This window comes from Heterodontus francisci, chromosome 1, assembly GCF_036365525.1.
Source record: "Heterodontus francisci isolate sHetFra1 chromosome 1, sHetFra1.hap1, whole genome shotgun sequence".
NCBI lineage: Eukaryota > Metazoa > Chordata > Chondrichthyes > Heterodontiformes > Heterodontidae > Heterodontus > Heterodontus francisci.
Genome location: NC_090371.1, coordinates 21,802,596 through 21,829,235, shown reverse-complemented (window position 1 = coordinate 21,829,235; position 26,640 = coordinate 21,802,596). Strand labels below are relative to the sequence as shown.

Here is a 26,640-nt window from a genome sequence, read left to right as displayed (position 1 = left end):
GCAACAGTGGAATTGGGACTCGAGGAAGGGAGGCACGGAAACTTTTAAAAATGGTAGATTTCAGGGAAGTTTTTGAATTTTATGGAGATGGTAGCAAGTAGGAAGCACTTAGGGAGGATATTCCAGAGTAGAGTATCAAGGTTGCTGAAGGCTCTGCCACTGATGGTAGAGTGGAGGAAAGGAGTTAGATATAGTAGACCGAAGTTGGATGAGGGCAGGGTGTGAGCAAGGCCAACACGATGGAAGAAGTCCCAAAGGTAGAGAGCAGCATGGCCAATGAGGAATTTGGAGATGATAGAGTCTTGCAGTGCAGAAGGCAGCCAGTTGTACCATCTCTTGTGGTGACTCTTTGAAAGAGCTATTGCATTCGTCCCGTTTCCCTGCCCTTTCCCCTCAGCGCTGCAAATATTCCCTTATCAAGGATATATCCAATTCCATTTTGAAAATTACAATTGCATTGGCTTCCACCAACCTTTCAGGCAACACATTCCAATTCACAGTAATTTACCGGGTACAAAGAATTCTTCTCAACCACCCAAACCTAAAAGTTCTTCTGCAAAACGGTCTTTTGGCTGCTCACTTGCCTACCACCCTCTGTAAACTCAAGCTCATTCAAAACCCCACTGCCCATGTCCTAACTTGCAACAAGTCTCATTCTCCCACCACCCCGTGCTTGCTGATCGACATCAGCTTTCAGTCCTGCAACACCTCAATTTTAAAAGTCTTATTGTGTTCAAATCCCTCCATGGACTTGCCCTTCCCTATCTCTGCAACCTCCTTTAGCCCCACAAACCATAAGAGCACAAGAATTAGGATCAGGAGTAGGCCATTCGGCCCCTCAAGCCTGCTCCTCCATTCAATAAGATCATGGCTGATCTGATTGTGACCCCAACTCCACTTTCCTGCCTGCCCCCCATAATCCCTGTCTCCCTTTTAGCTCTTGATTTTCAAGTATTTTGGGGATTTTTTTGTGTCTTCTACAGTGAAGACAGACACAAAATACCCATTCAATGCTTCTGCCATGTCCTTGTTTCCCATTATTATTTCCCCAGTCTCACCCTCTTAGGGATCAACACTCACTTTAGTTACTCTTTTCCTTTTTACATATTTGTAGAAACTCCTACTATCTGCTTTTATATTTCTAGCTAGCTTTCTCTCATACTCTAATTTCTCCTTTTTTATGTCATTGTTTGCTGGTTTCTAAAATCTGTCCAAACTTCTGACCTATCACTAATCTCCGCAGTATTGTATGCTTTTTCTTTCAATTTAATACTATCCTTAACTTTCTTGGTTAACCATGGATGGTGCATTCTTCTCAGAGTCTTTCTTTCTCAATGGAACATATCTTTGCTGAGATTTATGAAATATTTCCGTAAATGTCTGCCACTGCTTCTCTGCTGTTCTACCTTTTAATCTAATTTCCCAGTTCATCTATAGCCAACTCTGTTCTCATACTCTTGTATTTTGCCTTTATTTAAGTTTAAGACAGCCCTCTTAGACCCACACTTCTCACCCTCAAACTGAATGTGAAATTCTCTCATGTTATGATCACTGTTGCCTACAGACTCCTTTACTATGAGGGCATTAATTAATCCTGTCTCAATGCACATTACCAGCCTGCTCTCTGGTTGAATCTAGAATGTACTGCTCGAAGAAATTGTCCCAAATACTCTACAAATTTATCTTCCAGGCTACCTTTGCCAATCTGATTTGTCCAATCTATATGAAAATTAAAATCACCCATGATAATTGCAGTACCTTTCTTACAAGCCTCCATTATTTCTTCCTTTTATACTCTGTCCTACAGTGTAGTTACTGTTAGGGGGCCTAACGACTATTACCACAAGTGACTTCTTACCTTTGTTATTTCTTACCTCAACCCAAACTGATTCTACATCTTGATCTTTTGAACTGATGTCATCTCTCACTACTGTACTAATGTCATCCTTAATTAACAGAACCACCCCACCATCTTTTCCCAGCTTCCTGTCCTTCCAAAGTGTCAAATACCCTTGAATATTTAGGTCCTAGCCTTGGTCACCTTGCAACCATGTCTCTGAAATGGTATCAGATCATATATATTTATTTCTATTTGTGCTATCAGTTCATCCATTTTGTTACAACTGCTGCACACATTCAGACACAAAGCCTTTAATTCTTGTACCATTATTGTAATCTCTGACCTTATCTGTTGGTACACCCTTTAGTTTATATGCACTGTCCCATCCTGCCACACTCTGGTTATCATTACTCATATTGTTACCCTGCTCTATTGCCTGCCCTTTCGCTTTAACTTACCACATCTCCCCACACATGATCTCTCCTCCTTATTAGAGTCATAGAGAGATACAGCACTGAAACAGGCCCTTCGGCCCACTGAGTCTGTGCTGACCAACAACCACCCATTTATACTAATCCTATATTAATCCCATATTCCCTCCCACATCCCCACCATTCTCCTACCACCTACCTACACTAGGGGCAATTTGCAATGGACAATTTACCTATCAACCTGCAAGTCTTTGGCTGTGGGAGGAAACCGAAGCACCCGGCGGAAATCCACGTGGTCACAGGGAGAACTTGCAAACTCCAGAACTGAACCCGGGTCGCTGGAGCTGTGAGGCTGCGGTGCTGACCACTGTACTGTCCTTACTTACTTTAAAGCCCTCTCTACTACCCTAGATCTCTGATTCTGCCCGCCCCCACCCCCCCCCCCACCCAGTCCAAATTTGGCCTTTTTCACATCCTTGATTTTAATCACTCCACCATTTGTAGTTTTCAGATGCCTTGGCCCTAAGCTGTGGAATCCCCTCCCTAACCTTTTTCACCTCTCTACCTCTTTTCCTTCTTTAAGACACGCATTAAAAACCTATCTCTCTGACCAAGGATTTGGTCACATGTCCGAATATCATCTTATGTGGCTCGGTGTTAAATTTTGATCGGTAATGTCCCTGTGAATCATCTTGGGACATTTCACTATGCTAAAGGTGCTATATAAATGTAAGTTGTTAAAATCTGTGTCTTCTGGTTACCGACACTACACCAGTGGAAACAGTTTAATTGATTCCAATGGAGGTTGACAAGGGTCATGTTGATAGATGAGTGGGAATTTATGTGGGAGAATCTAGGAGATGTGGAGGAGCAGGAGTACAGTAGCATAGTAGTTATGCTACAACACCAGTAAGCTTGGACTAATGATCCAGAGACGAGTTTAAATCCCTTAATGGCAGCTGGGGAATTCAAATTCAATAAATTAAATAAATCTTCAATTAAAAATTAGTATCAATAATGGTGACCGTGAAACAACTGGATTGTCACTACAAATCCATCTGGTTCACTAATGTCCTTTAGGAAAGGAAATCTGCTGGTCTGGCCTACATGTGACTCCACACCCACCACAATGTGTTTGACTTTTAGCTGCCCTCTGAAATGGCCTAGCAAGCCACTGAATTGTATTCAAAAAGGTGGCTCACCATCGCCACCTCAACGGCAATTAGGCATGGCCATTAATGCTGGCCTTGCCACGACACCCACTACCCATGAATGTCCATGTGCACAAATGACAAATCATGACAATCTGGAAGGACATGTGGCAGATGGAATTTAATGACTGGTTGGCATCCTTCCATCTATCGAAAGATGATGGACACGCAGCAAACAATCCAATCAAGTTGTGGGTCTTCTCTTGGTGCACCTTTGTTGATGGCTGTGAAGGCCAAGCCTTGAGAGGCAGGTTCTGCCACAAGTGCTGCATGTGAAGCTGCCAAGTGACGCTTTGACTTTTGGCTTTGACTTTGGCGCCTTTTACCAAGCTGTTGTAGCAACTGGTCGTTGTGGTAGTGCACACCAGTCCCAAGGATGTATCACCATTTCCCTATTTCGTCAGCTAGTGACTCCAGATAGTCTACATTTAGGCCATTCATGTCACGCTTGCAAGCATCCTTGAAGCGGAGCTTTGGGACCACCCCCCCTGGTCTGGCCCCGGCTACCTTACCATACAGAAGGTCCTTGGGTATGCGACTGTTTTCCATCCTGCGGACGTGTCCGATCCACCGAAGCTGCCTCTGTTTGATTCGTGCCAACACACTTGGGAACTCTGTCTTTGAAAGGACTGCTGCATTTGTGATTTTTGTCCTGCCAAGAGATACCCATAATGTGCTGCGAAGATGGAAATTATTGAGCTGCTTTTCCTGGGAACTGTAAGTCACCCATGTTTCACAGCCATACAGCAAGGTGCTGAGAACACAGACCTTATAAACCATCAACTTGGTCCTAAGGGTCAACTTGTTGTTATCCCTTTCGCGTTTGCGAATCGGCCAAAGGTAGTAGCTGCTTTCCCTGTATGTGTATCGAACTCTGCATCAAAGGACAGATTATCTGTCACTGTGGACCCAAGGTTGAAGAATTTGCTAACCATTTCCAGTGGGATGTTATTTAGTGTGAACAGGGGTGGAGATACAACACCTTGTCCCATGACCACGGTTTTCTTGACGCTTATAGTCAAGGGGAAAAACTTACAGATGGAATTTAATGAAGAGCAGTGTGAAATGATAAATTTTTGTCAGAAAACTAGGGGAGGGAATATAAAATAAAGGATAGGGGATGTAGGAGTACACTTAAGAAGGAAATTAGGAGGGCGAAAAGGGGCCATGAGATTTCCCTGACAGATAAGATAAAGGAGAATCCTAAAAGATTCTATAAGTATATTAAGAGTAAAAGGGTAGCTAGGGAGAGAGTAGGTCCCCTTAAGGATCAGTGTGGTAATCTATGTGCGAAGCCACGGGAAATGGGCGAGGTCTTAAATGAATATTTCTCGTCTGTATTTACCGTGGAGAAGGTCATGGAAGCTAGTGAGTTCAAGGGAGGGAACAGCGATATCCTGGAGCATATCAACATTGCAAAGGAGGAGGTGTTGGAGGTTTTGAAGCGCATTAAGGTGGATAAATCCCGAGTACCTGACCAGGTGTATCCGAGGATGCTATGGGAAGCAAGGGAGGAGATTGCTGGAGCCCTGGCAGAGATTTTTGTATCATTGTTAGCCACGGGTGAGGTACCGGAAGACTGGAAGATAGCTAATGTTCTGCCCTTATTTAAGAAGGGCAGCAGGGATAACCCAGGGAACTACAGGCCGGTGAGCCTTATATCAGTGGTGGGAAAGTTATTGGAAGGGATTCTGAGAGACAGGATTTATATGCATTTGGAAAGGCAAGGTCTGATTAGGGATAGTCAGCATGACTTTGTGTGTGGGAAATCATGTCTCACGAATTTGATTGAGTTTTTTGAGAAGGTGACCAAGAGGATTGATGAGGGCAGGGCGATGGACATTGTCTACATGGACTTTAGTAAGGCCTTTGACAAGGTCCCGCATGGTAGTCTGGTCCAGAAGGTTCGAACACATGGGATCCAGGGTGAGCTAGCCAATTGGATACAAAATAGTGGGCGGCACAGTGGCGCAGTGGTTAGCACCGCAGCCTCACAGCTCCAGGGACCCGGGTTCGATTCTGGGTACTGCCTGTGTGGAGTTTGCAAGTTCTCCCTGTGTCTGCGTGAGTTTTCTCCGGGTGCTCCGGTTTCCTCCCACAAGCCAAAAGACTTGCAGGTTGATAGGTAAATTGGCCATTATAAATTGTCACTGGTATAGGTAGGTGGTAGGGAAATATAGGGACAGGTGGGGATGTTTGGTAGGAATATGGGATTAGTGTAGGATTAGTATAAATGGGTGGTTGATGTTCGGCACAAACTCGGTGGGCCGAAGGGCCTGTTTCAGTGCTGTATCTCTAATCTAATCAATCTAAAAAAAATTGGCTTGGTGATAGGAGGCAGAGGGTGGTAGTGAAGGGTTGTTTTTCAGATTGGAGGCCAGTGACCAGTGGTGTGCCACAGGGATCGGTGCTGGGCCCTCAGTTGTTTGTCATCTCTATTAATGACTTGGATGTGAATGTAGGGGGCGTGATTAGTACGTTTGCAGATGACACCAAAATTGGTGGTATAGTGGACAGTGAAGAAGGTTGTCTAAGGTTACAACAGGATATAGATCAACTGAGAAAGTGGACAAGGGATTGGCAAATGGAATTTAATGCAGACAAGTGCGAAGTGATGCATTTTGGGAAGTTAAACCAGGGCAGGACATATACAGTGAATGGCAGGGCCCTGGGGAGTGTTGTTGAGCAGAGAGACCTTGGGGTGCAAGTACATAGTTCCCTGAAAGTGGCAACACAGGTAGACAGGGTGGTGAAGAAGGTGTATGGCATGCTCGCCTTCATCAGCCGAGGCATTGAGTACAAAAGTTGGGACGTCATGTTACAGTTGTACATAACGTTGGTTAGGCCGCATTTGGAGTACTGTGTGCAGTTCTGGTCGCCGCACTACAGGAAAGATGTGAATAAGCTAGAGAGGGTGCAGAAAAGATTCACAAGGATGTTGCCTGGTTTGGAGGGCTTGAGTTATAAAGAGAGATTGAATAGGCTGGGTCTGTTATGCTGTGCTGTATGTTCTATGTTCTATAGGAGAATGATGGGGTATAGATTAAATTGTCCTTGACAGAGGACAAAGGATCGGCACAACATTGTGGGCCGAAGGGCCTGTTCTGTGCTGTATGTTCTATGTTCTATGTTCTATGTTTTCCTTGAAGCGAAGGAGGCTGAGAGGGGACATGATAGAGGTATAAAATTATTAGAGGCATAGGTAGTGTAGATAGCCAGAGTCTGTTTCCCAAGGTAGGGGTGACTAAAACTAGAGGGCAAAGATTTAAGGTGAGAGGGAGGAGGTTTAAAGGGGATCAAAGGGGTAAATCTTTCACACAAAGAATAGTGGGTATCTGGAATGAGCTGCCTGAGGAGGTGGTGGAGGCAGGAACAGTATCAACATTTAAGAGGCATCTGGACAGATACTTGAATGAGCAAGGCATAGAGGGATATGGAATTAATGCAGGCAGGTGGGATTAGTATAGATAGGCATTATGGTCAGCATGGACGCGGTGGGCCGAAAAGCCTGTTTCGATGCTGTACGACTCTATGATTATGATACAATTCTGAAGGGGTGCAGGTACAGAGAAACCTGGGAGTATCATAGAGTCATGGGGTGCATGTGCAAAATTTGTGGCAGGGCAAGTCGAGAAAGTGTTTTAAAAAAAATAAACATACATGATCCTGGACTTTATCAATAGAGGAAGAGAGGACAAAAGCAACAAAGTTATGACAATACTTCTTCGAACACTGGTTTAGCCACAACTGGAGTATTGTGTCCAATTCTGGGCACTACACTTTAGAAAGGATGTGAAAGTTTCAGAAAGTGTGCAGCAAAGATTTAGGAGAATGGTTCCAGAGATAAGGGATGGACTGGAGAAGCAGGTGTTATTATCAGAGACAGGTGTTTGGGAGGGGATTTGCTGGAGGCATTCTGAATCATGAGGGGATTAGGCAGATTAGATAGAGAGAAACTGTTCCCATTGGCAGAAGCGGGGGTGGGCGAGAACCAGAGGACATACATTTAAAGTAATTGGAAAAAGAAGCAAAAGCAAGGCCTCGGAGCGGCCGTCCCGGCACTCGGTAAAAAACTTCATTAACATATGTAAATAAATTATAACTGAAGAATAATTAGTTTCCTTTTTGCGACGCTGATATTCCGGCTGGTTGTCGGAGGTCCCGCACTTTCGAATATCCGTTTGGAGATCCAAAGCTGAGAACTGCTGGGGAGGGGGTATTTTCCTATTGTCAGGGTGGGGGGAGGGGAGTGCGGAAAACTCCTACTATTGATTGAGGGAATGGTGGGAAGAGGTTGAAGGGCAAAGGTAACAACGTTCAAGGGGGAAAGTTTGGGATGGGAAGAGTCATAGAGTTATATAGCACTGAAACCGGCCCTTCAGCCCACCGTGTCCATGTCGGCCATTAAGCCTATTTATTCTAATCCCATTTTCCAGCACTTGGCCTATAGCCTTGTATGCTATGGCATTTCAAGTGCTTATCTAAATACTTCTTAAATGTTGTGAGGGTTCCTGCCTCTACCACCCCTTCAGGCAGTGTGTTCCAGATTCCAACCACTCTCTGGGTGAAAATTCTTTTCCTCAAATCTCCTCTAAACCTCCTGCCCGTTACCTTAACTCTATGCCCCCTGGTTATTGACACCTCCGCTAATGGAAAAAGTTTCTTCCTATCTACCCTATCTATGCCCCTCATAATTTGGTATACCTCAATCAGTTCACCTCTCAGCCTTCAGCTTTCTCTGCTCCAAGGAAAATAACCCTAGCCTAGCCAGTCTCTCTTCATAGCTGAAATGCTCCAGCCCAGGCAACATCCTGGTGAATCTCCTCTGCACCTTCTCCAGTGCAATCACATCCTTCCTATAGCATGGTGACCAGAACTGTACACAGTACTCCAGCTGTGGCCTAACTAGCGTTTTGTACAGCTCCATCATAATCTCCCTTCTCTGATATTCTATGCCTCAGCTAATAAAGGCAAGTATCCCATGTTCCTTCTTAACCACCTTATCTACCTGGACTGCTGCCCTCAGTGATCCATGGACAAGTACACCAAGGTCCCTCTGACCCTCTGTACTTCCTAGGATCCTACCATCCATTGTATATTCACTTGACTTATTAGTCCTCCCAAAATGCATCACCTCACACTTCTCAAGATTAAATTCCATTTGCTACTGCTCCGCCCATCTTACCAGCCCATCTATATCGTCCTGTAATCTAAGGCTTTCCTCCTCACTTTTTACAACACCACCAATTTTCGTGTCATCTGCGAACTTACTGATTATACATCCTATATTCATGTCTAAATCATTAATGTACATTACAAACAGTAAGGGTCCCAGCACCGATCCCTGCGGTCCCCACTGGTCACAGGGTTCCAATCGCAAAAACAACCCTCAACCATCACCCTCTGCCTCCTGCCACGAAGCCAATTTTGGATCCAATTTGCCAAATTGCTCTGGATCCCATGGGCTCTTACCTTCTTGTCCAATCTCCCATGCGGGACTTTATCAAAAGCCTTACTGAAGTCCATGTAGACTACATCAACTGCTTTACCCTCATCTTCACATCCAGTCACCCCCTCTAAAAATTCAATCAAGTTAGTTAGACACGATCTCCCCCTAACAAAGCCATGCTGACTATTCTTGATTAATCTCTGCCTCTCCAAGTGGAGATTAACCCTGTCCCTCAGAATTTTTTCCAATAGTTTCCCTCCCACTGATGTTAGACTCACTGGCCTGTAATTACCTGGTTTATGCCTACTACCCTTCTTGAATAATGGTACCATATTTGCTCTCCTCCAGTCCTCTGGCACCTCTCCTATGGCCAGGGATTTTGTTTTGTGTGGAAAACACAATAAATGAAGTGTTTAGACATTGTGGGGGGGGGGGGGGGGGGGGGGGGGGGTGGGTGCGGGTGGGAGAGGGACTTTGATCTTTTATTAAACTTATAACTGTAAATGTTCCCTCCATTTCTGTTTAAATATTCAAATTGCCTGTAAGGGCTTGAAGCTTTTTAAAAATGGCGCCAGCACTTGCACACCTCTACGTCATCGGGGGCAGGTGGTCCACCCCCCCCTCCATGTTAATGAGCCGCTGCGTGAAATATTGCGGATGCTCCACAGCGCACATCTCGCACTTTTGAAGCTCGTCGCTGAGAACGGCAGCGAGCTAGTAAATTTCAGCCCCTTGTGTCCTTGTTCATAAGTCACTGAAAGCTAACGTGCAGGTGCAGCAAGCAATTAGGCCTTTATTGCAAGAGAGTTTGAGTACAGAAGCCTTTCTGCAATTATGTAGAGTCTTGGTGAGACTTCACCTGGAGTATTGTGTACAGTTTTGGTCTCCTTACCTAAGGAAGGATACACTTGGCATAGAGGTAGTGCAATGAAGGTTCACCAGCCTGATTCCTGGGATGGCGGGATTGTCCTATGAGGAGAGATTGAGGAGACTGGGCCTGTATTCTCTAGAGTTTAGAAGAATGAGAAGTGATCTCTTTGAAGGATACAAAATTCTTATCGGGCTTGACAGGGTTGATGCAGGAAGTATGTTTCCCCTGGCTGAGGGGTCTAGAACCAGGGGACACAATCTCAGAATAAGAGGTAGGCCATTTAGGACTGAGATGAGGAGGAATTTCTTCATTCAGAGGGTGGTGAATCTTTGGAATTCTCTGCCCCAGAGGGCTGCGGAGGCTCAGTCATTTGAGTGTGTTCAAGACTAAGAGCGATAGATTTCTACATATTAAAAACATCAAGGGATACGGGGATAATGCAGCAAAATGGCAGTGAAGTAGATCAGCCATGATCTCATTGAATGGCGGAGCAGGCTCGAAGGGCTGAATGGCCTACTCCTGCTCCTATTTCTTATGTTCTTGTGGAGAAGTGTGGTTTTCCACTTTGTAGGAAAAATAGAACAGTAGAATACTTTTTAAATGATGTGACTGAGATGTTGGTATTCAGAGGGACCTGGATATCCTCGTACACCAATCACAGAAAGTTGACATGCACTTACAACAAGCAATTAGGAAAACAAATGGTATGCTAGCCTTTGTTCCAAAGGTTCACTGGATTCCTGGGATGAGGGGATTGTCCTTTGAGGAGAGACTAATAAACAAGGTCTATATTCCCTAGAGTTTTGAAGATTGAGAGGTGATCCCATTGAAACATTTAAAATCCTCAATGAGCTTGACAGAGTAGATGCTGGGAGGATGTTTCCCCTAGTTCGGAAGTCTATACCTAGGGGTTCACCGTCTCAAAAGAGTGTTCGGCCATTTAGAACTGAGATGAAGAGAAATTTCTTCACTCAGAGCATTATGAATCTGTGCAGTTCTCTACTCCAAATGTAGTGGATCCTCAGTCATTGAGCATATTTAAGACAGAGATCAATGAGATTTTTGGATGCTAAGGAATTAAGGGATAATGGGGTTAGGAAGGGAAAGTGTATCTGAGGTAGAAGATCAGCTATGATTGATCAATTATTGAAGGATTGAACGGTCTACTCCTGCCCCTATTTCTTATGTTCTTATCAGCTTGCAAGAGTTCAGGTGAGGCCTCCCATGAATGGTTTTCCCAGTGAAACCTGCGTAATGTCCCAGCTACACACCTCTGACTACAAACAATAACAATTCACATTTATATAAGCACCTTTAACATAGCAAAATGTCCCAAACATAATTCGACACTGAGCCACATAAAGAGATGTTAAGGTCCGGCTGGGTCAAAGAGGCAGGTTTTAAAGAGTTTCTTGAAGAAGGAGAGAGAGAGAGAGAGATGGAGAGGGTTTAGGGAGGGAATTCCAGAGCTTAGGGTCTTGCCTGCTGAAGACACAGCCACCAATGCTGGAGCGATTAAAATTGAGAGTCCTCAAGAGGCCAGAAATGGAAGAGCACAGATATTTCAGAGGATTGTAGGGCTGGAGGAGAGATAGAGACAGGGTGAGACCATGGAGGAATTCGAAAACAAGGAAGAAAATTTTTAAATGGTTGTTGCTGGATGAGGAGCCAATGTAGGTCAGCGAGCACGGGGTGATGGATGAACAGGACATGGTGTGATTGAGGATGCAGTTTTGGTTGAGCTCAAGTTTATGGAGGGTGGGAGGCCAGGCGGGAGACCATTGGAGTAGTCAAGTCTGGAAGTAACAAAAACTTATGAGGGATGGGGAATGAAAAATGTGTTCAGTACACCTTCTACCAGAATTTAGCCATCCCGACTTAACGAGGCAGAATCCTGTCAGGATTGGGATCTGCCCCAAATTCCTTTGCCTTTCCAGGTAGTGAACTCCTCTTCCTTTTTCCCAAAGTCGAGGCTTTCAGGCCCCATTTTCTTTATTTTGTTGTTGATGCGCTTGGAGTTGGTGGAGGAGAATGGGTCAGCCAGCTGCTGAAGAAGGAACAAGGGTCTGCAAGCTTGTCTCAAGCAATCAGCTCTAGCTTATATTCAGCTGGATGGTGCTTGGCATCAGCTGTGACTCTGCTGCAATTGCATGCTGTCTCCATAAATAAATCTTCTCTTGTTAATGTAACCATCTGGTTCAGTGTGTTTATGCTGAAAAAAAAAACAATGTACTTTGCCTGCAAATGGGCACCACTGTAACAGTTCCAACTTGGAGGTCAGAGCAAAATCCTTCCTTGTAAACAACCCAAGGCAACAATTTATTATCCAACCAAGGTGTGGCCTGAAACTGCACACACTTCTGCAAGGGTCGATAATGTCTGGAATTCTCTCTCCATCTGTCTTTCAACAACAATTTGCATCTATATAGCACACTTAATGTGGTAAAACATGCCAAGGTGCTTTAAAGGAGTGTTATCAGTCAGAATTTGACTCCGAATCACTTAAGAAGATATTAGGACAGCACCAAAAGTTTAGTCAGAGGTAAAGGCAGAGAGAGAGAGAGAGAGAAAGGAGAAAGATGGAAATGTTTAGGGAGGGAGTTCCAGAGCTTAAGGCTGAGATAACTGAAGGCACTGCCACCAATGGTGGAGCGAAGGAAATTGCACTTGCACAAAAGAACACGAATTGCAGGAACATCGAGTTCTCGGCAGGTTGGAGGTAGTTTCCGTGGTTGGGAGGATTGAGGCCATAAAGGGATTTGAACACGAGGATGAAAGACCCTCCCCGTTGCTGTGACTAAGCTTTTGGTCACCTGTCCTAGTGTCCCCTGGTTTGGCTTGGTGTAAATTTTTATCTGATTACATTCCTTGGAAGCACCTTGGGATATTTTACAATGTTAAAAGTGCCATATAAATGCAAATTGTTGTGGTGCTGTGCGACTTGGAGGGAAATTTGGAGATGCTGCTGCCCTTGTCTTTCTCAGTGGTTGAGGTCACAGGTTTGGGAGGTGATGTAGAAAAGGTTGTTGTATAAATTATCATTAATTTTCTCTCTTTCATTTTTCACCAATCTTCCAATTCTCTGCCTTCCTGCCCTGCAGGCACTTAACTGTGTCAGGAGTTATGGTTCAACAAGTATTGGCCATCTTCCAGTATCTTCACATGTAAGCCTTGAGGGCCAGTGATGGGCTATTTGGCTGCAGCGGGTGTCACCGTGCATCCCTAATCTCCACAAATTTACCAACCTTATAGGAAGTACTATATATTTTGTCCTTGTTCCTATTGGCATTAACACTAGTTGTGTTTCCATTCCATAGGTTGGTACAGAGGGTATTCCCTGAAGAACAGATCTGTTGTGGTAAGTCTGATTGCTTATTACCCAATAAGATTTTCTAACCAATGTTCAAATCTGGACAGATAAAATGAGATGGAAGTGATGTTCAATAATCAAATCAAATCAATTGTAAGAAATAGAATTCCAGAATGGAAAATATTTTTAATGTCCAATTTTGATTTGGGAAATAGTGTTAAATATTTTAGCTTTTTACTGCCTCTTAGTTTGTCCTTCGCCACGCATAACAGGCCAGATTTTAACTCACTCAAAACTATTCCCTTGGTGCATAAATTGGGCCCAACTTCCCTTGACAAGAGAAAGGGGTCCTTTCCCTAAGGTTTCTACCAAAATCTGATAGAGTTCTGAACTTTGGTTAAACGTATTCTAGATTTCATCGCATGAATTCCCGACACCCCCCTGCCAAGCCCCACCCTGCCCTCCATGTTTCTCCCATTGGTCACCTGACATGTCAATCCTTAGAATGCATCACTTCCCATGACCAATTGAAAAGTCAGCAATTTTGTTACCTGATTTTGGATGTTTCTTGGCGGTTCGTTAAGCAGCCTTTCTACCCACTTGGAAGTATTGTGAATTATGAGGAGGATAATGATAGACTTCAAGTGGACATAGAAAGACTGGTGGAATGGACCGACATGTGGTAGATGAAATTTAATATAGAGAAGTCTGAAGTGATATATTTTGTTCGGAAGAATGAAGAAAGGCAATATAAAATAAAGGTACAATTCTAAAGTGGGTGCAGGAGCACAAGGGCCTGGGAGTATATGTGCACAAATCATTGAAGGTGGCAGAATAAGTTGAGAAAGCGGTCAATAAGGCATATGGGATCTTGGGCTTTATAAATAGAGGAATAGAGTGCAAAAGCAAGGAAGATATGGTAAAACTCTATAAAACACTGGTTCAGCCTGTACTGGAGCTTCCTTCTACAGCACCTTCCAAACCCGTAACCTCTACCACCTATAGTGACAAAGGCAGCAAATGCATGGTAACATCACCCCCTGCAAGTTCCCTTCCAAGCCACACACCATCCTGACTTGGAACTATATCGCCGTTCCTTCACTGTCGCTGGGTCAAGATCCTGAAACTCCCTTTCTAACGGCAGTGTGGGTGTATATACACCTCAAGATGGCAGCGGTTCAAGAAAGCAGCTCACCATCACCTTCTCAAGGGTACATACGAACATACGAACACACGAATTAGGAGCAGAAGTAGGCCACTTGACCCCTCGAGCCTGCTCTGCCATTCAATAAGTTCATGGTTGAACTGATTACTCCACATTTCCCGATAACCTTCCACCCCCATTTCCCCCTCCCCATTCCCCCTCCCCCTCCCCATTCACCCCCTCCCCATTCACCCCCGCCCCATTCACCCCTCCCCATTCCCCCTCTCCCCATTTCCCCCTCCCCATTTACCCCTCCCTGTGCCTTCCAACTGGGTAACTAAGGATGAGCAATAAATGTTATCCTAGCCAGTGATGCCCACATCCCATGAACGAATAAAAAAAAAATTAAATTTCAGTTTCTCTGTCTTCAGAACATGCTTGACAGAGCAACAGTTATGACTCATCCACTGACTGCCAAAATTTCTCTGAACAGGAAGTGCTTAGCAAGTGCAACAGGAACAGCGTCCAACCGATAACATCTGGGCCATGACATAAGTTCCTCTGTGGCATCAAGCCAAATGAGCTTACTTGTCAAGCCAAGTCATGTGTGATTATATTAATATTATTCACACTTCACTTGGTTTCGCAAATAAATCTATATTGAGGTAGATTCTGACTTTGGGCAGTAGTGTAAAATGGATGATTGGGAGCTGGCAGCCTGTTTTTCATCACGCAAAATTGACTTCAATGAAAATAAAAATTGGCAAATTTCTAAAACATGCTGGCAATTCATTATTATCCATTTAACATGAGTGCACAAAGCCAAAATCTACCTCATTGAGAGATTTAAAGTAGCTTTTGTCTTTTAAAAAGTATCTTGAAAAGAAAAGGCACAAGCTCTCCAATATAACAACAGAAAATGCTAGAAATACTCAGCAGGTCTGCGTTGCAGCAGCAGTGGGGAGAGAAACAGAATTAACGTTTCAAGTCTATGACCTTTCATCAGAACTGGGAAAGGTTAGAGATTGTAACCTGTTTTAAGCAAGTACAGAGGTAGGGAGAGGGAGTGTTTCCAGCATTTTCTGTCTTATTCCAGATTTCCAGCATCCACAGTATTTTCGTTTTGCCTTCGTTATCCGATATAGCCACCCTTGAAAAATTCATTACTTCTTACCTGTAGCATCATTTTTGGATTCAAGATACTCCTCATCTGTATCAGAAACTGGAAAGTCCTCAAAAATGCAACAGCAGTCCATTTAGACAATTAAATAGATATTAATGTAATTCCATTCCAGATTAAAAGGCAAAGAAGCTTGAAATAAGAAGAGAAAAGAGAGCCAGAAACCCTCGCAAGCATAATTAGAAAAAAAAATGGGCGTGAGCCAAAGGGGCGATCAAAACCATGGGTGAGAAGGTGGGTTTTAACGAGGGAATTAAAGGAGGAGAGGGAGGTGGAGAAATGTAAGAGGGAATTTCAGAGTGTGGAACTGAGGCTTGATGGGACAAAATTGGTGTGGGTGGTGTTATGGTCCTGTAGTTTTTTTTCCGGGAAGAATGCGGTTTGCCTTTATGGCTGAAAAAAGATGCTTTAAGGCAGCAAGCTTGAAAGACTGAGTCAAAGAATGCATTCTCGTTGCCTTGGATACAGCCATTTGGAGACTGCGATTCAAAGGGTGCATTCTCATTACCTTGGATACAGCTACTCAGACTGAGCATCGAGAGATACATTTGTTACAATTTAATTTTGAACTGGCTTATAGTGCAAACAGACTGTTCTAACAGAGGACGCAGACAGACAGCTGTGTGTTAGCACCTGAAAGAAGAGCTCTCCGCCCAATTAAACTGAAGGAAGAGAATTTAGTCCATTTATTTATTATTCTCTCTCAAAATTCTAAAAGGTCAAGTCAAAACAGAGATCTCTGATAATTTAAACTGAAGGAAGGGAAGTTAGACTGTGACAATCTTTTATCCCTCAAAAATTCTAAAGCCAGTTTGATTCTATTGAAAGTGGCTGCGAGTTGTTGATCTCCTGTGGTCATCGCTGGAAGAAAGAGGAGTTTGAAATTTCGTTTGTGGGACTGTTTTCCTTTCCTCATCGGACCCTGGAAGATTGTGCATGTACTTTAATCAGAGGATTGTTCATTGGGAAGTGGAAATTTGCAAGGACTCTAATTTTTTTCTATTTTAAATGTTGTTTATATCTTCGTTGTGCTTAAGAATTTAGTTTTTCTAATTAAACAGTTAATTTGTCGATTTAAAGACACCTGGTTTGATTAGCCTCATTTGGGGGTTAATTTGGCTGGGTCTTTCTTTAATTTGGAAAGTTAAAAATGATATGTTAGGCAATCTGTGGAGGGACAGGATTGAATTAACAGAGCATTTCTCCCGCCACAATCAGAATTGTATATTTTGATTGGGGGCTGTGACTGGTGCGGTTGGTCATAACAGTGGTAGGATGGGGTACACGCAAATGCACGAGGGGCCAGAAAAGAGGCGATAATGGGGGCAAATTCTTTATCAGGGCTCCAATTCTGAGAGAGGGTCTATAACCGATAGGACAGACTCCCCTTTTCTCCTTTCAGGCAGAACTGTAGCAAGTGTCCTATAATCATAGAATGGTTACGGCACAGAAGGAGGCCACTCGTGTCCGTGACGGCTCTTTGCAAGAACAACTCAACTAGTGCCAGTCTCCCGTTTTTTCTCTATAGTCCTGAAAATATTTTCTCAACAGATAATTGTCCAATTCCCTCTTGAAAGCCTCGATTGAATCTGCCTCCACAACATGCTCAAGCAGCGCATTCTAGATTTTACCACGCACTGAGTAAAAGAGTTTTTTCTCCTGTCGCCATTGCTTCTTTTGCCAATCATCTAAAATCGGTGTCCTCTCATTCTGGATCCTGTTTGATTTTCTGTTTTTGTTTCCAAAGCTAACGTCGATTGCACAAGTACACTGCAGCACGTGTCAGTTTGCAAACACAAAGTGGGGGGAAAAAAATTCCCTGAGAATTTAGTCGTGACCTTCTTACAAATCGCAGGTTTCCCTGTAATTTGGAGCTTTCTTTTTTCTCTCTTTTTGAGGCTTCTCTCAGTTTGACAGAGATGCTGCCTTCTATTTAAAAAAAAAACAGATCACCTCAATGGAGTATTCTGGAACTTTCTTCAGACCGATAATCTCAATTGAAAACAATATGGGCAGTCAAATGGAATGAAGTCCATTGTCACTTAGTGAGATGTTTTTTCCATAAAGTAGCACTCATTGAATGCCTTGTATCCTTCCTGTCTGCATTCAAACATTAAACCTGGAGAATAATTCTGTGCTCTCTCCACAGGGAATATTTCCTGCCTCAATCATTCACATCAAAAATGCAGTCATTGAGCTCAGAGGGTAAGTGTTTTTACATGGTCAAACCCCGTTGACGTATTGATATGTTTCTCAGCTGGATCTGACATTGACAGCGTGTGGTTTTATGCTTGTCAAGGTGAGGGATGTCAGGGCTGGTAAGTAAGGATGACTTTCCCATTTCATAAACCTACAGGTGGAGGTGGTGGGGGGGAGAATTTAACTCTCAAATGGGAATTTTAACTGTTAGGGAGCCCAGCCTGTCCGATGGCCTTGTTTTACCCAACAATGTCTGACTTCCCGAGCAAACTTTTGGCAGGGAGCAGCTCCCCAGCAGTTAAAATTAGGTGGCCTAGAGGCTGGAGGCTGGGCCTGAGATAAATGGTGTGGGTGAGAGAGAGTGGTTAGTGATGGAGGATTCTGGGGTGGACAGCACCTTACATGGGTGGCGGGGGAGGTGGCCATGTTGTAGCTGGGGTGTGGGGAGGATCGACATTTCACTCGTGGAGCCTAGAACAGGACTCCTGCTTCTCCTGGCCCCACTTCTCCTGTTGATCGTCCTCTTACAAGCTTCAGTCTGTCAGGAAAAACATACGAGCTAACGAATTAGGAGCAGGAGTAGGCCACTCGACCCACTTGAGACTGCTCCGCCATTCCATAAGTTCATGGCTGAACTGATTATTCCACATTCCCGCCTACCCCTGATAACCTTCCCCCCTCTTGCTTATCAAGAATCTATCTACCTCCACCTTAAAAATTATTCAAAGACTCTGCTTCCACTGCCTTTTGAGGAAGAGAGTTTCAAAGACTCACAACCCTCCTGAGCAAAAAAAAAATCTCCTCATCTCTGTCTTAAATGGGTCACCCCCTTATTTTTAAATGGTGACCCTTAGTTCTAGATTCTCCCACAAGCGGAAACATCCTTTTCACATCCATCTTGTCAAGACCCCTCAGGATCTTGTATGTTTCACCTCTTACTTTTCTAAACTCCTGCGGATACAAGCCGAGCCTGTCCAATCTTTCCTCAAAAGACCACCTGCCCATTCCAGGTGTAACCACAGAGGCCTTCTCACTTAGGTCAATAATAAATATCCGCATCCAACCGTGAATGGTGGTGGATAAATAAACAGCTAACTGGAGGAGGAGGCTTCACAAATATCCACATTCTCAATGATGGGGAAGCCCAGCACATCAGTGTAAAAGATAAGGCTGAAGCATTTGCAACAATCTTCAGCCAAAAGTGCTGAGTTGATGATCCATCTCGACCTCCTCCTGAAGTCCCCAGCATCACAGATGCCAGACTTCAGCCAATTCGATTCAATCTGCGTGATATCAAGAAACAACTGAAGGCACAGGATACTGCAAAGGCTATGGGCCCTGACATACTTCCTGCAATAGTACTGAAGACCTATGCTCCAGAACTTGCCGCGCCCTTAGCCAAGCTGTTCCAGTACAGCAACAACACTGGCATCTTTCCGCCAATGTGGAAAATTGCCCAGGTATGTCCTGTGCTCAAAAAACAGGACAAATTCAACCGAGGAATTACTGCCCTATCAGTATATTTTCAATTATCAGTAAAGTGAAGGATGGTGTCATCGACAGTGCTATCAAGCAGCACTTGCTTAGCAATAACCTGCTGGATGATGCTCAGTTTGGGTTCTGCCAGGGCCACTCAGCTCTTGACCTCATTACAGCCTTGGTTTAAGCACGAACAAAAGAACTGAACTCAAGAGGTGAGGTGAGAGTGACTGCCCTTGACATCAAGGCAGCATTTGACCGAGTATGGCATTAAGGAGCCCGAGCAAAACTGAAGTCAATGGAAATCAGGGGGGAAATCTCTCCGCTGGTTGGAGCCATACCTAGCGCAAAGGAAGATGGTTGTGGTTGTTGGAGGTAAATCATCTGAGCTCCAGGACATCACTGCAATAGTTCCTCAGGGTAGTGTCCTAGGCCCAACCATCTTCAGCTGCTTCATCAATGATCTTCCTTCAATCATAAGGTCAGAAGTGGGGATGTTCGCTGATGGTTGCACAATGTTCAGCACTGTTCACGACTCCTCAGATACTGAAGCAGTCTGTGTAGAAATGCAGCAAGACCTGGACAGTATCCAGGCTTGGGCTGATAAGTGGCAAGTAATATTCGTGCCACACAAGTGCCAGGCAATGACCAACGAGAACAAGAGAGAATCTAACCATCTCCCCCTGACATTCAATGGCATTACGATCGCTGAATCCCCCACTATCAACATCCTAGGCATTACCATTGACCAGAAACTGAATTGGACCAGCCATATAAATACCGTGGCTACAAGAGCAGGTGAGGGACTAGGAATCCTGCAGTGAGTAACTCACCTACTGACTCCCCAAAGCCTGTCCACCATCTACAAGGCACAAGTCAGGAGCGTGATGGAATACTCTCCACTTGCCTGGATGGGTGCAGCTCCAACAACACTTAAGAAGCTCAACACCATCCAGGACAAAGCAGCCTGCTTGATTGGCACACCATTCACAAACATTCACTCCCTCCACCACCGACACACAGTGGCAGCAGTCTGTACCATCTACAAGATGCACTGCAGTAACGTACCAAGGCTCTTTCGACAGCACCTTCCAAACCCATGACCTCTACAGACTAGAAGGACAAGGGCAGCAAATGCATGGGAACACCACCACCTGCAAGTACCCCTCCAAGTCACACACCATCCTGTCCAGGAACTATATTGCCGTTCCTTCACTGTCACTGGGTCAAAATCCTGGAACTCCTTTCCTCACAGCACTGTGGGTGTACCTACACCACATGGACTGCAGCGGTTCAAGAAGGCAGCTCACCACCACCTTCTCAAGGGCAATTACGGATGGGCAATAAATGCTGGCCTAGCTTGCGATGCGCACATCCCATGAATGAATATAAAAAAAAGGCAGCAGGTTCCAATCAGCATATTTAAAAAAGGACCCAACCAGTTCTAATTTAAAATTGCATTGGGTGGCGTCAAGGCAGGAATTCCAGTGGCTAAGTCAGCCATTCCATTTTAACTGTCCCTCTCGTCTGGCTTCCACTGGGCAGGGGGAGCTGAATGTTTTCCCTCTCCCAGTGTCAACATCAAGCACTTCCAGCTCACAGGTAGGAGTAGCAGGGTTAAAAGCAGAGTAAAGCTCCCTCTAATGTGCAAGCCTTGCATATAGATGTGACATATTTCTTCATTTCCCCGCAGTAGTCTTGTCTGAGGCAGACTGACAATTTACCGATAGTTTTGTGCTGCACATCCTAGTGACCTCACAAATCTCGTATAGTGCTATGCAGACATTTATCCCATCAGTCTGGGGTTATCGGTCCTGGGTTCAAGTCCCACTCTGGAATTTGAGAGCTCATAGTCCAGTCTGACATCTCATTACAGTACAGAAGGACTGCTGTACTGTCGAAGATGCCACCTTTCAGATGAGATGTTGAACCAAAACCTCAAGTGCCTGTTTAGGTGGATGTGTAAGATGCCAATGGTCAAATAGTGCCAAAACTGGCTGAGGTACAAGAGGGTTCCTGTTTCCATGGAACTGTACCCCAGTTAAAATCAGAAATGGAGAAGTGAAAAGAGGATAAACTGGAGAGAGTATCTAGGTATTAAGTGAATTGGTATTATTTATATTATATCCTGTCTCATAAGTGCCAAGCAATGACCATCTCCATTAAGAGAGAATCTAACCATCTCCCCTTGACATTCAACAGCATTACCTTTGATGAATTCCTTACTATTAACATCCTGAGAGTCATCATTGATCAAAAACCTTTTTTTCAATTTGTTCACGGTGTTGATAGCAAAGACAGCATTTGCTGCACATCCCTAATTGCCCTTGAGAAGGACCAGCCATATAAACACTGTGGCTACAAGAGCAGGTTAGAGGCTGGGAATTCTGCAGCGAGTAATTCACCTCCTGACTCCCCAAAGCCTGTCCACCATCTACAAGGTACAAGTCAGGAGTGCGATGGAATACTCTCCACTTGCCTGGTTGGGTGCAGCTCCAACAACATTAAAGAAGCTAGACACCATCCAGGACAAAGCAGCCCGCTTGATTGACACCCCATCCATCACCTTAAACATTCACTCCCTTCACCACCGGTGCAGAGTGGCAGCAGTGTGTACCATCTACAAGATGCAATGCAGCAACGCATTGTCACTTCGACAGCACCTATGACTTCTACTGCCTAGAAAGACAAGGGCAGCAGGCACATGAGAACACCACCACCTGCACGTTTCCCTCTAAGTTACACACCATCCTAACTTGGAAATATATCGCTGTTTCTTCACTGTCACTGAGTCAAAATCCTGAACTAACAGGTAGCTCACCTTGGGATCGGCAATAAATTCTGGCCTTGCCAGCAAGCCCAAAACCTATGAATGAATAAGAAAATACTGTTAGATCTTCTGTGGCTTTGCTCATGATCAAGGACTAAAAATAATATATATAAAGTACATAAATTAAAAAAAATCATTTTTGGGAAATGAGTAGGCCTCAGCAACTGTTGCTTCTGATTCAGCCTACTCATAAATTGAGTTCCAGGCTTGCCCAGGGGCATAGGCCTCCAGCTTAGTTGAAATTTAAGTTAAAACTTGAATGCTTAAAATTTTCAAATGAGCATAACTTTCAGCTATCGCTTTTAAATGTTTGAAGTTATTTCAATTTGAGGCCTGAAGCATTGCCCCTAGGAGATCAAGAAAGGAAAAAAAAAATACACATCTTTTCCAGAGAGCATAATAGGTTTTAACAGATCTGAAAGATAATCGTGAAGCCACACAGTGCCAATTTCATTGAAGCATTTGACACAGTGTTGTAATTTAATCGGATTTGAAGTGGAATTTTTTTTTGTTCAGCAAGAGAAATGGTTCCTATCAGCTGGCTGTTATCAGAAACATGACACATGTGTTCAATAGATTCCGTGAGTGGTGTTTGGGTTGAAGCACGAGAAATAGAATAGGAATTGGTTTATCAGATGGCCATCCATCAAAGTAAAATATCTCAGGGAAGAATGTGTCTCGGAAAGCAGTGGGAACAGGGAAAAGAGGGCAGTCGTTGCTCAGCTCAGAGCGGTTTCTTGTCGTGAAGTAGGATCTTTTATGAAGCCTATGGGCAGCTGATAAATACGACATCCGAGATTGGAAAATGTTCTCATTCTGCTAGTAATTTTACTGTTCGTTTGATATTAAAAGTTAGGTTGAAGATATTCTCGTAACCTGCCTACAATATTGAATTTGCAACCCTATTTCTAATCATGGACAGTAGTGTGATGGAAAAAATTCATCTTGTGCTCTTGTTCTTGATCAACTTTGCGTGTTAGCAGTTCCAATCTAATGTTCTCCCACATATCTCATTCCTTAATTATTCATTACAGTAGTTTCATAGAACCTTATCCTTAGCTCTTAGTCAGAATGCATTAGAATGTAAATCTAAATGTTGTATCCTGCTGTCTCTCTACCTTTTAATTTCCTTTGAAGATTTATTTTTTGTTTTTCCGCCTTTGATAGGTAATTCCCGCTATTTTTATCCATTGCCTGAACTGTACAAAAACCTCCACCAAAAATGCTCAACTTTCCTCACTCCGTCATAATCATTTCTGTCTCCATTTTATTGAAGCTCCCGGAGTAGAAAGAAGCTACTTGCATTTATACACCACCTTTCATGTCCTCAGGTCATGCCTAAAGCTCTTTACAGCCAATGAAGCACTTTTGAAATGAGAAAATGCAAGAAACAGTCAACAGGTCAGGCAACATCTGTGAAGAGAGAAACATAGGGTTAATGCTTCAGGTTGATGAGCTTTCATCAGATGAAAAGTCTAACAAAAGATCATCGACCTGAAATGTTAACTGTTTCTCTCTCCACAGATACTGTCTGACCTGTTGATCGTTCCCAGCAGCTCCTGTTTTTATTTTCCGATTTCCACCATCCATAGAATTTTGCTTTCGTTTAAGTCCTTTTGAAGTGTAGTTGCTGTTGCACATATGGCAGGCAATTTCTGCAAAGCAAAGTGTCTACAGGCAGCAGTGAGATAAGGGGGTAATTTTTACTTTCAACAGAGGCGGAGAGCTGGTTGATTTACTGCCTGTCATACGCCTTGCTGAATTTTCAGAAGCCACTTTTCTGGCTCCAGCCGATAATGAAAATTGCCCCCAATTTGTTTTGATGGTGGTTGAGGGATAAATATTGACCAAGACACCAGGGACAACTCCCCTGCTCTTCTTCAAATACTGACATGTGATCGTTTTATGTTCACTTCAGTGGCAAGATGGGGCCTCAGGTTAACGTCTCATCTGAAAGACAGCACCTCTGATATTGCAGCACTCCCTTCGTGCTCCACTGGGAGATTATGTGCTCAAGTCTCTGGAGTGGTGCTTGAACCCATGACCTCTGATTCAGAGGTGAGAGTACTGCCCGCCGAGCCATGCTGTCAGCATGCCAAGCCAAAATATTTGTCGCTAGGCTGTGCAGTCTGATTATTTTCTTTGATCACCTTTATCCCCAATGATAAACCACAAACCTGGGACGATCCATAGGCAGCTTACACCCAGCTTGGATATTAATTTTAGGCCCTCGAAGGTTATCGATCTAAAACTTGAGAAGATACTCTTAACAGTGGTTGTCAATAAATGGCTGGATGTGAGGAGGGGAGGAGAGAAAAACCTTATTCGTTCACTTCACCTGTGGTCTGCAAAACCTACTGCTAATGTGTGCTTTGGGTCTTATTTCAAAGTGCACTGGTTCTGAGATATTGCTGGAGTTGGGATTCAGGAGAGAGAGAAATGTGAAAATTAGCAGATGGCCTCATAGGAGGAGCAGCCCTTGAATATCTCCATATTCAGTATTATTTCCCTGGACAAGTGGTTCATGAATTTGCCTCACAGAGATGAGCATAGCAAATGTATAAAAATCTGAGTGAGTGTAGCAGGGGTTGTATAACAATGCAGTAATTAATCAGCATAAATTCTCCATAATGCAGTACATCATTATTGCTGCTACAAAATCAGAAAATGAGTTCTCTTGAACTCTGACCTTTATTTATTCTTTTGTGGCCCTTATCTCCGGTTTGATCCTGGGCTCCTTTTAAGAAACAGCTGACTGCTGGATCGAGAAGCCCATGAGGCTTGGAAGGGTAGGGTTAAATTGGTCAAAGGGGTTTCTTGATCCAAACCAACATTGTAATTGTATGGTTTGTTAAGGACTAATGACAACTTTCATTGTTTTCAAGTAACCAGAAGAACATCGTCTCAACCGAGATGCCCCTGGTGCAAGAAATCACAACCACCTTGAGGGAGTGGTCCAACATCTGGAAACAGCTGTATATGGTTAGTAACCAAGCTCACTTCTTCTTGCTTTGGATGTGAGCAGTTTTTATCAACAATACTGTGAAGAGATCAGAGTGAAAAATTCCCTCAAAATGGTCCCTGTGTCGATATTATTGACTTTGATGAAAGCACAGAATTGTCATCTTGCAGAGATGGGTGGAACAGAGACAGGGTTAGAAACACTGTCTATTTATCTCTATGGGATCCAAAATGTATTGATGGCGTGGTGAAATGACGGAATGGGTTAGCACATTGGTGCTTCACCTTTAGAAATAGGGTTTCAATTCAGCCTAGGGTACTGGAATGAATGACTCAACTCTTTGCTGCATGTTTGGATCATAGTGAAATAAAGTTGTGGATATTATTACCCTAGTATAGCAAGGGTACAGTCCCACAGTGCAAAAATGCCCTGTTTAATACCTTCTCAGGTGTTTAGTTTAGTTTAGTTTAGTTTAGAGATACAGCACTGAAACAGGCACTTCAGCCCACCGAGTCTGTGCCGACTATCAACCACCCATTTATACTAATCCTACACTAATCCCATATTCCTACCACATCCCCACCTGTCCCTATATTTTCCCTGCCACCTACCTATACTAGGGGCAATTTCTAATGGCCAATTTACCTATCAACCTGCAAGTCTTTGGCATGTGGGAGGAAACCGGAGCACCCGGAGGAAACCCACGCAGACACAGGGAGAACTTGCAAACTCCACACAGGCAGTACCCGGAATTGAACCCAGGTCGCTGGAGCTGTGAGGCTGCGGTGCTAACCACTGCGCCACTGTGCCGCCCACAGTGGACGTAAAAGATCCCATAGCACTATTCAAGGAAGAGTATGGGAGTTCTCCCAGTGTCCTGGACCATATTTATCCCTCAACCAACACCTCCAAAACAGGTGATCTGGTCATTATCAAATTGCTGTTGCGTTTCCTACTTTACAACAGTAACTACATTTATAATGACCTGGAACTCACTGCCTGTGAGGGTGGTGGAAGCGGAGACCATAAATGATTTTGAAAGGAAATTGGATGGGCAATTGAGGGAAATAAAGTAACAGGACTACAGGGTTAGAGCCGGGGAACAGGACTGATTGGATTTCTCTACAGAGAGCCAGAATGGACCCAATGAGCCGAATGGCCTCCTTCTGTTCCGTTGTGATTATGACTCTATTTCAAAATGTACTTTGAGTAGAATAGGCCTACAGTCTCTGGAGCTTATAAGAATAAAAGGTGATCTCATTGAAATATATAAAAGCGCTAGAGGGCTTGACAAGTTAAATGCCTAGAGGTTGTTCCCTCTGGCTCGAATGTCCAGAGCTCGGGTCAGAGTCTCAGAATAAGGGACTTTATGGCCATTTAGGAATTAGATAGGGAGAAATTTCTTCACTCAGAGGGTTGTGAATCTTTGGAATTCTCTACCCCAGAGGGCTATAAATTCTCTGTTGATCAGTATGTTCAAGGCTGATATTTATGGATGTTTGGACACTCAGGGAATCAAATGAATTGGGGATAGGGTGGGAATGTGGAATTCAGGTAGAAGAGAAGCCTGATCTTATTGAATGGTGAAGCAAGCTCCAGGGGGCCTTAGGACTATTCCTTTTATTGTTATGCACTTCATTGGCTGTAAATCACTTTACGATGTTATGAGGTTGTGAAATGTTCTGTATCAATGCAGGACTTTTTCTCATTTATTTAAAAAAAATTATATTGAAG

The 26,640-nt window shown here is 43.8% G+C and overlaps 1 protein-coding gene across 2 annotated transcripts in view; it reads left to right on the top strand.

Annotated features, from left to right (window-relative positions):
* LOC137368229 (dedicator of cytokinesis protein 2-like) overlaps positions 1 to 26,640 on the top strand; it is a 1,222,644-nt gene that overhangs the window by 95,924 nt on the left and 1,100,080 nt on the right. For both annotated transcript variants that reach the window (XM_068028710.1, XM_068028709.1), the window contains exons 3-5: positions 13,120 to 13,160; positions 17,586 to 17,641; positions 24,830 to 24,926. In XM_068028710.1, the coding sequence (XP_067884811.1) occupies positions 13,120 to 13,160; positions 17,586 to 17,641; positions 24,830 to 24,926 (194 nt within the window). The remainder of the gene's footprint in view (positions 1 to 13,119; positions 13,161 to 17,585; positions 17,642 to 24,829; positions 24,927 to 26,640) is intronic.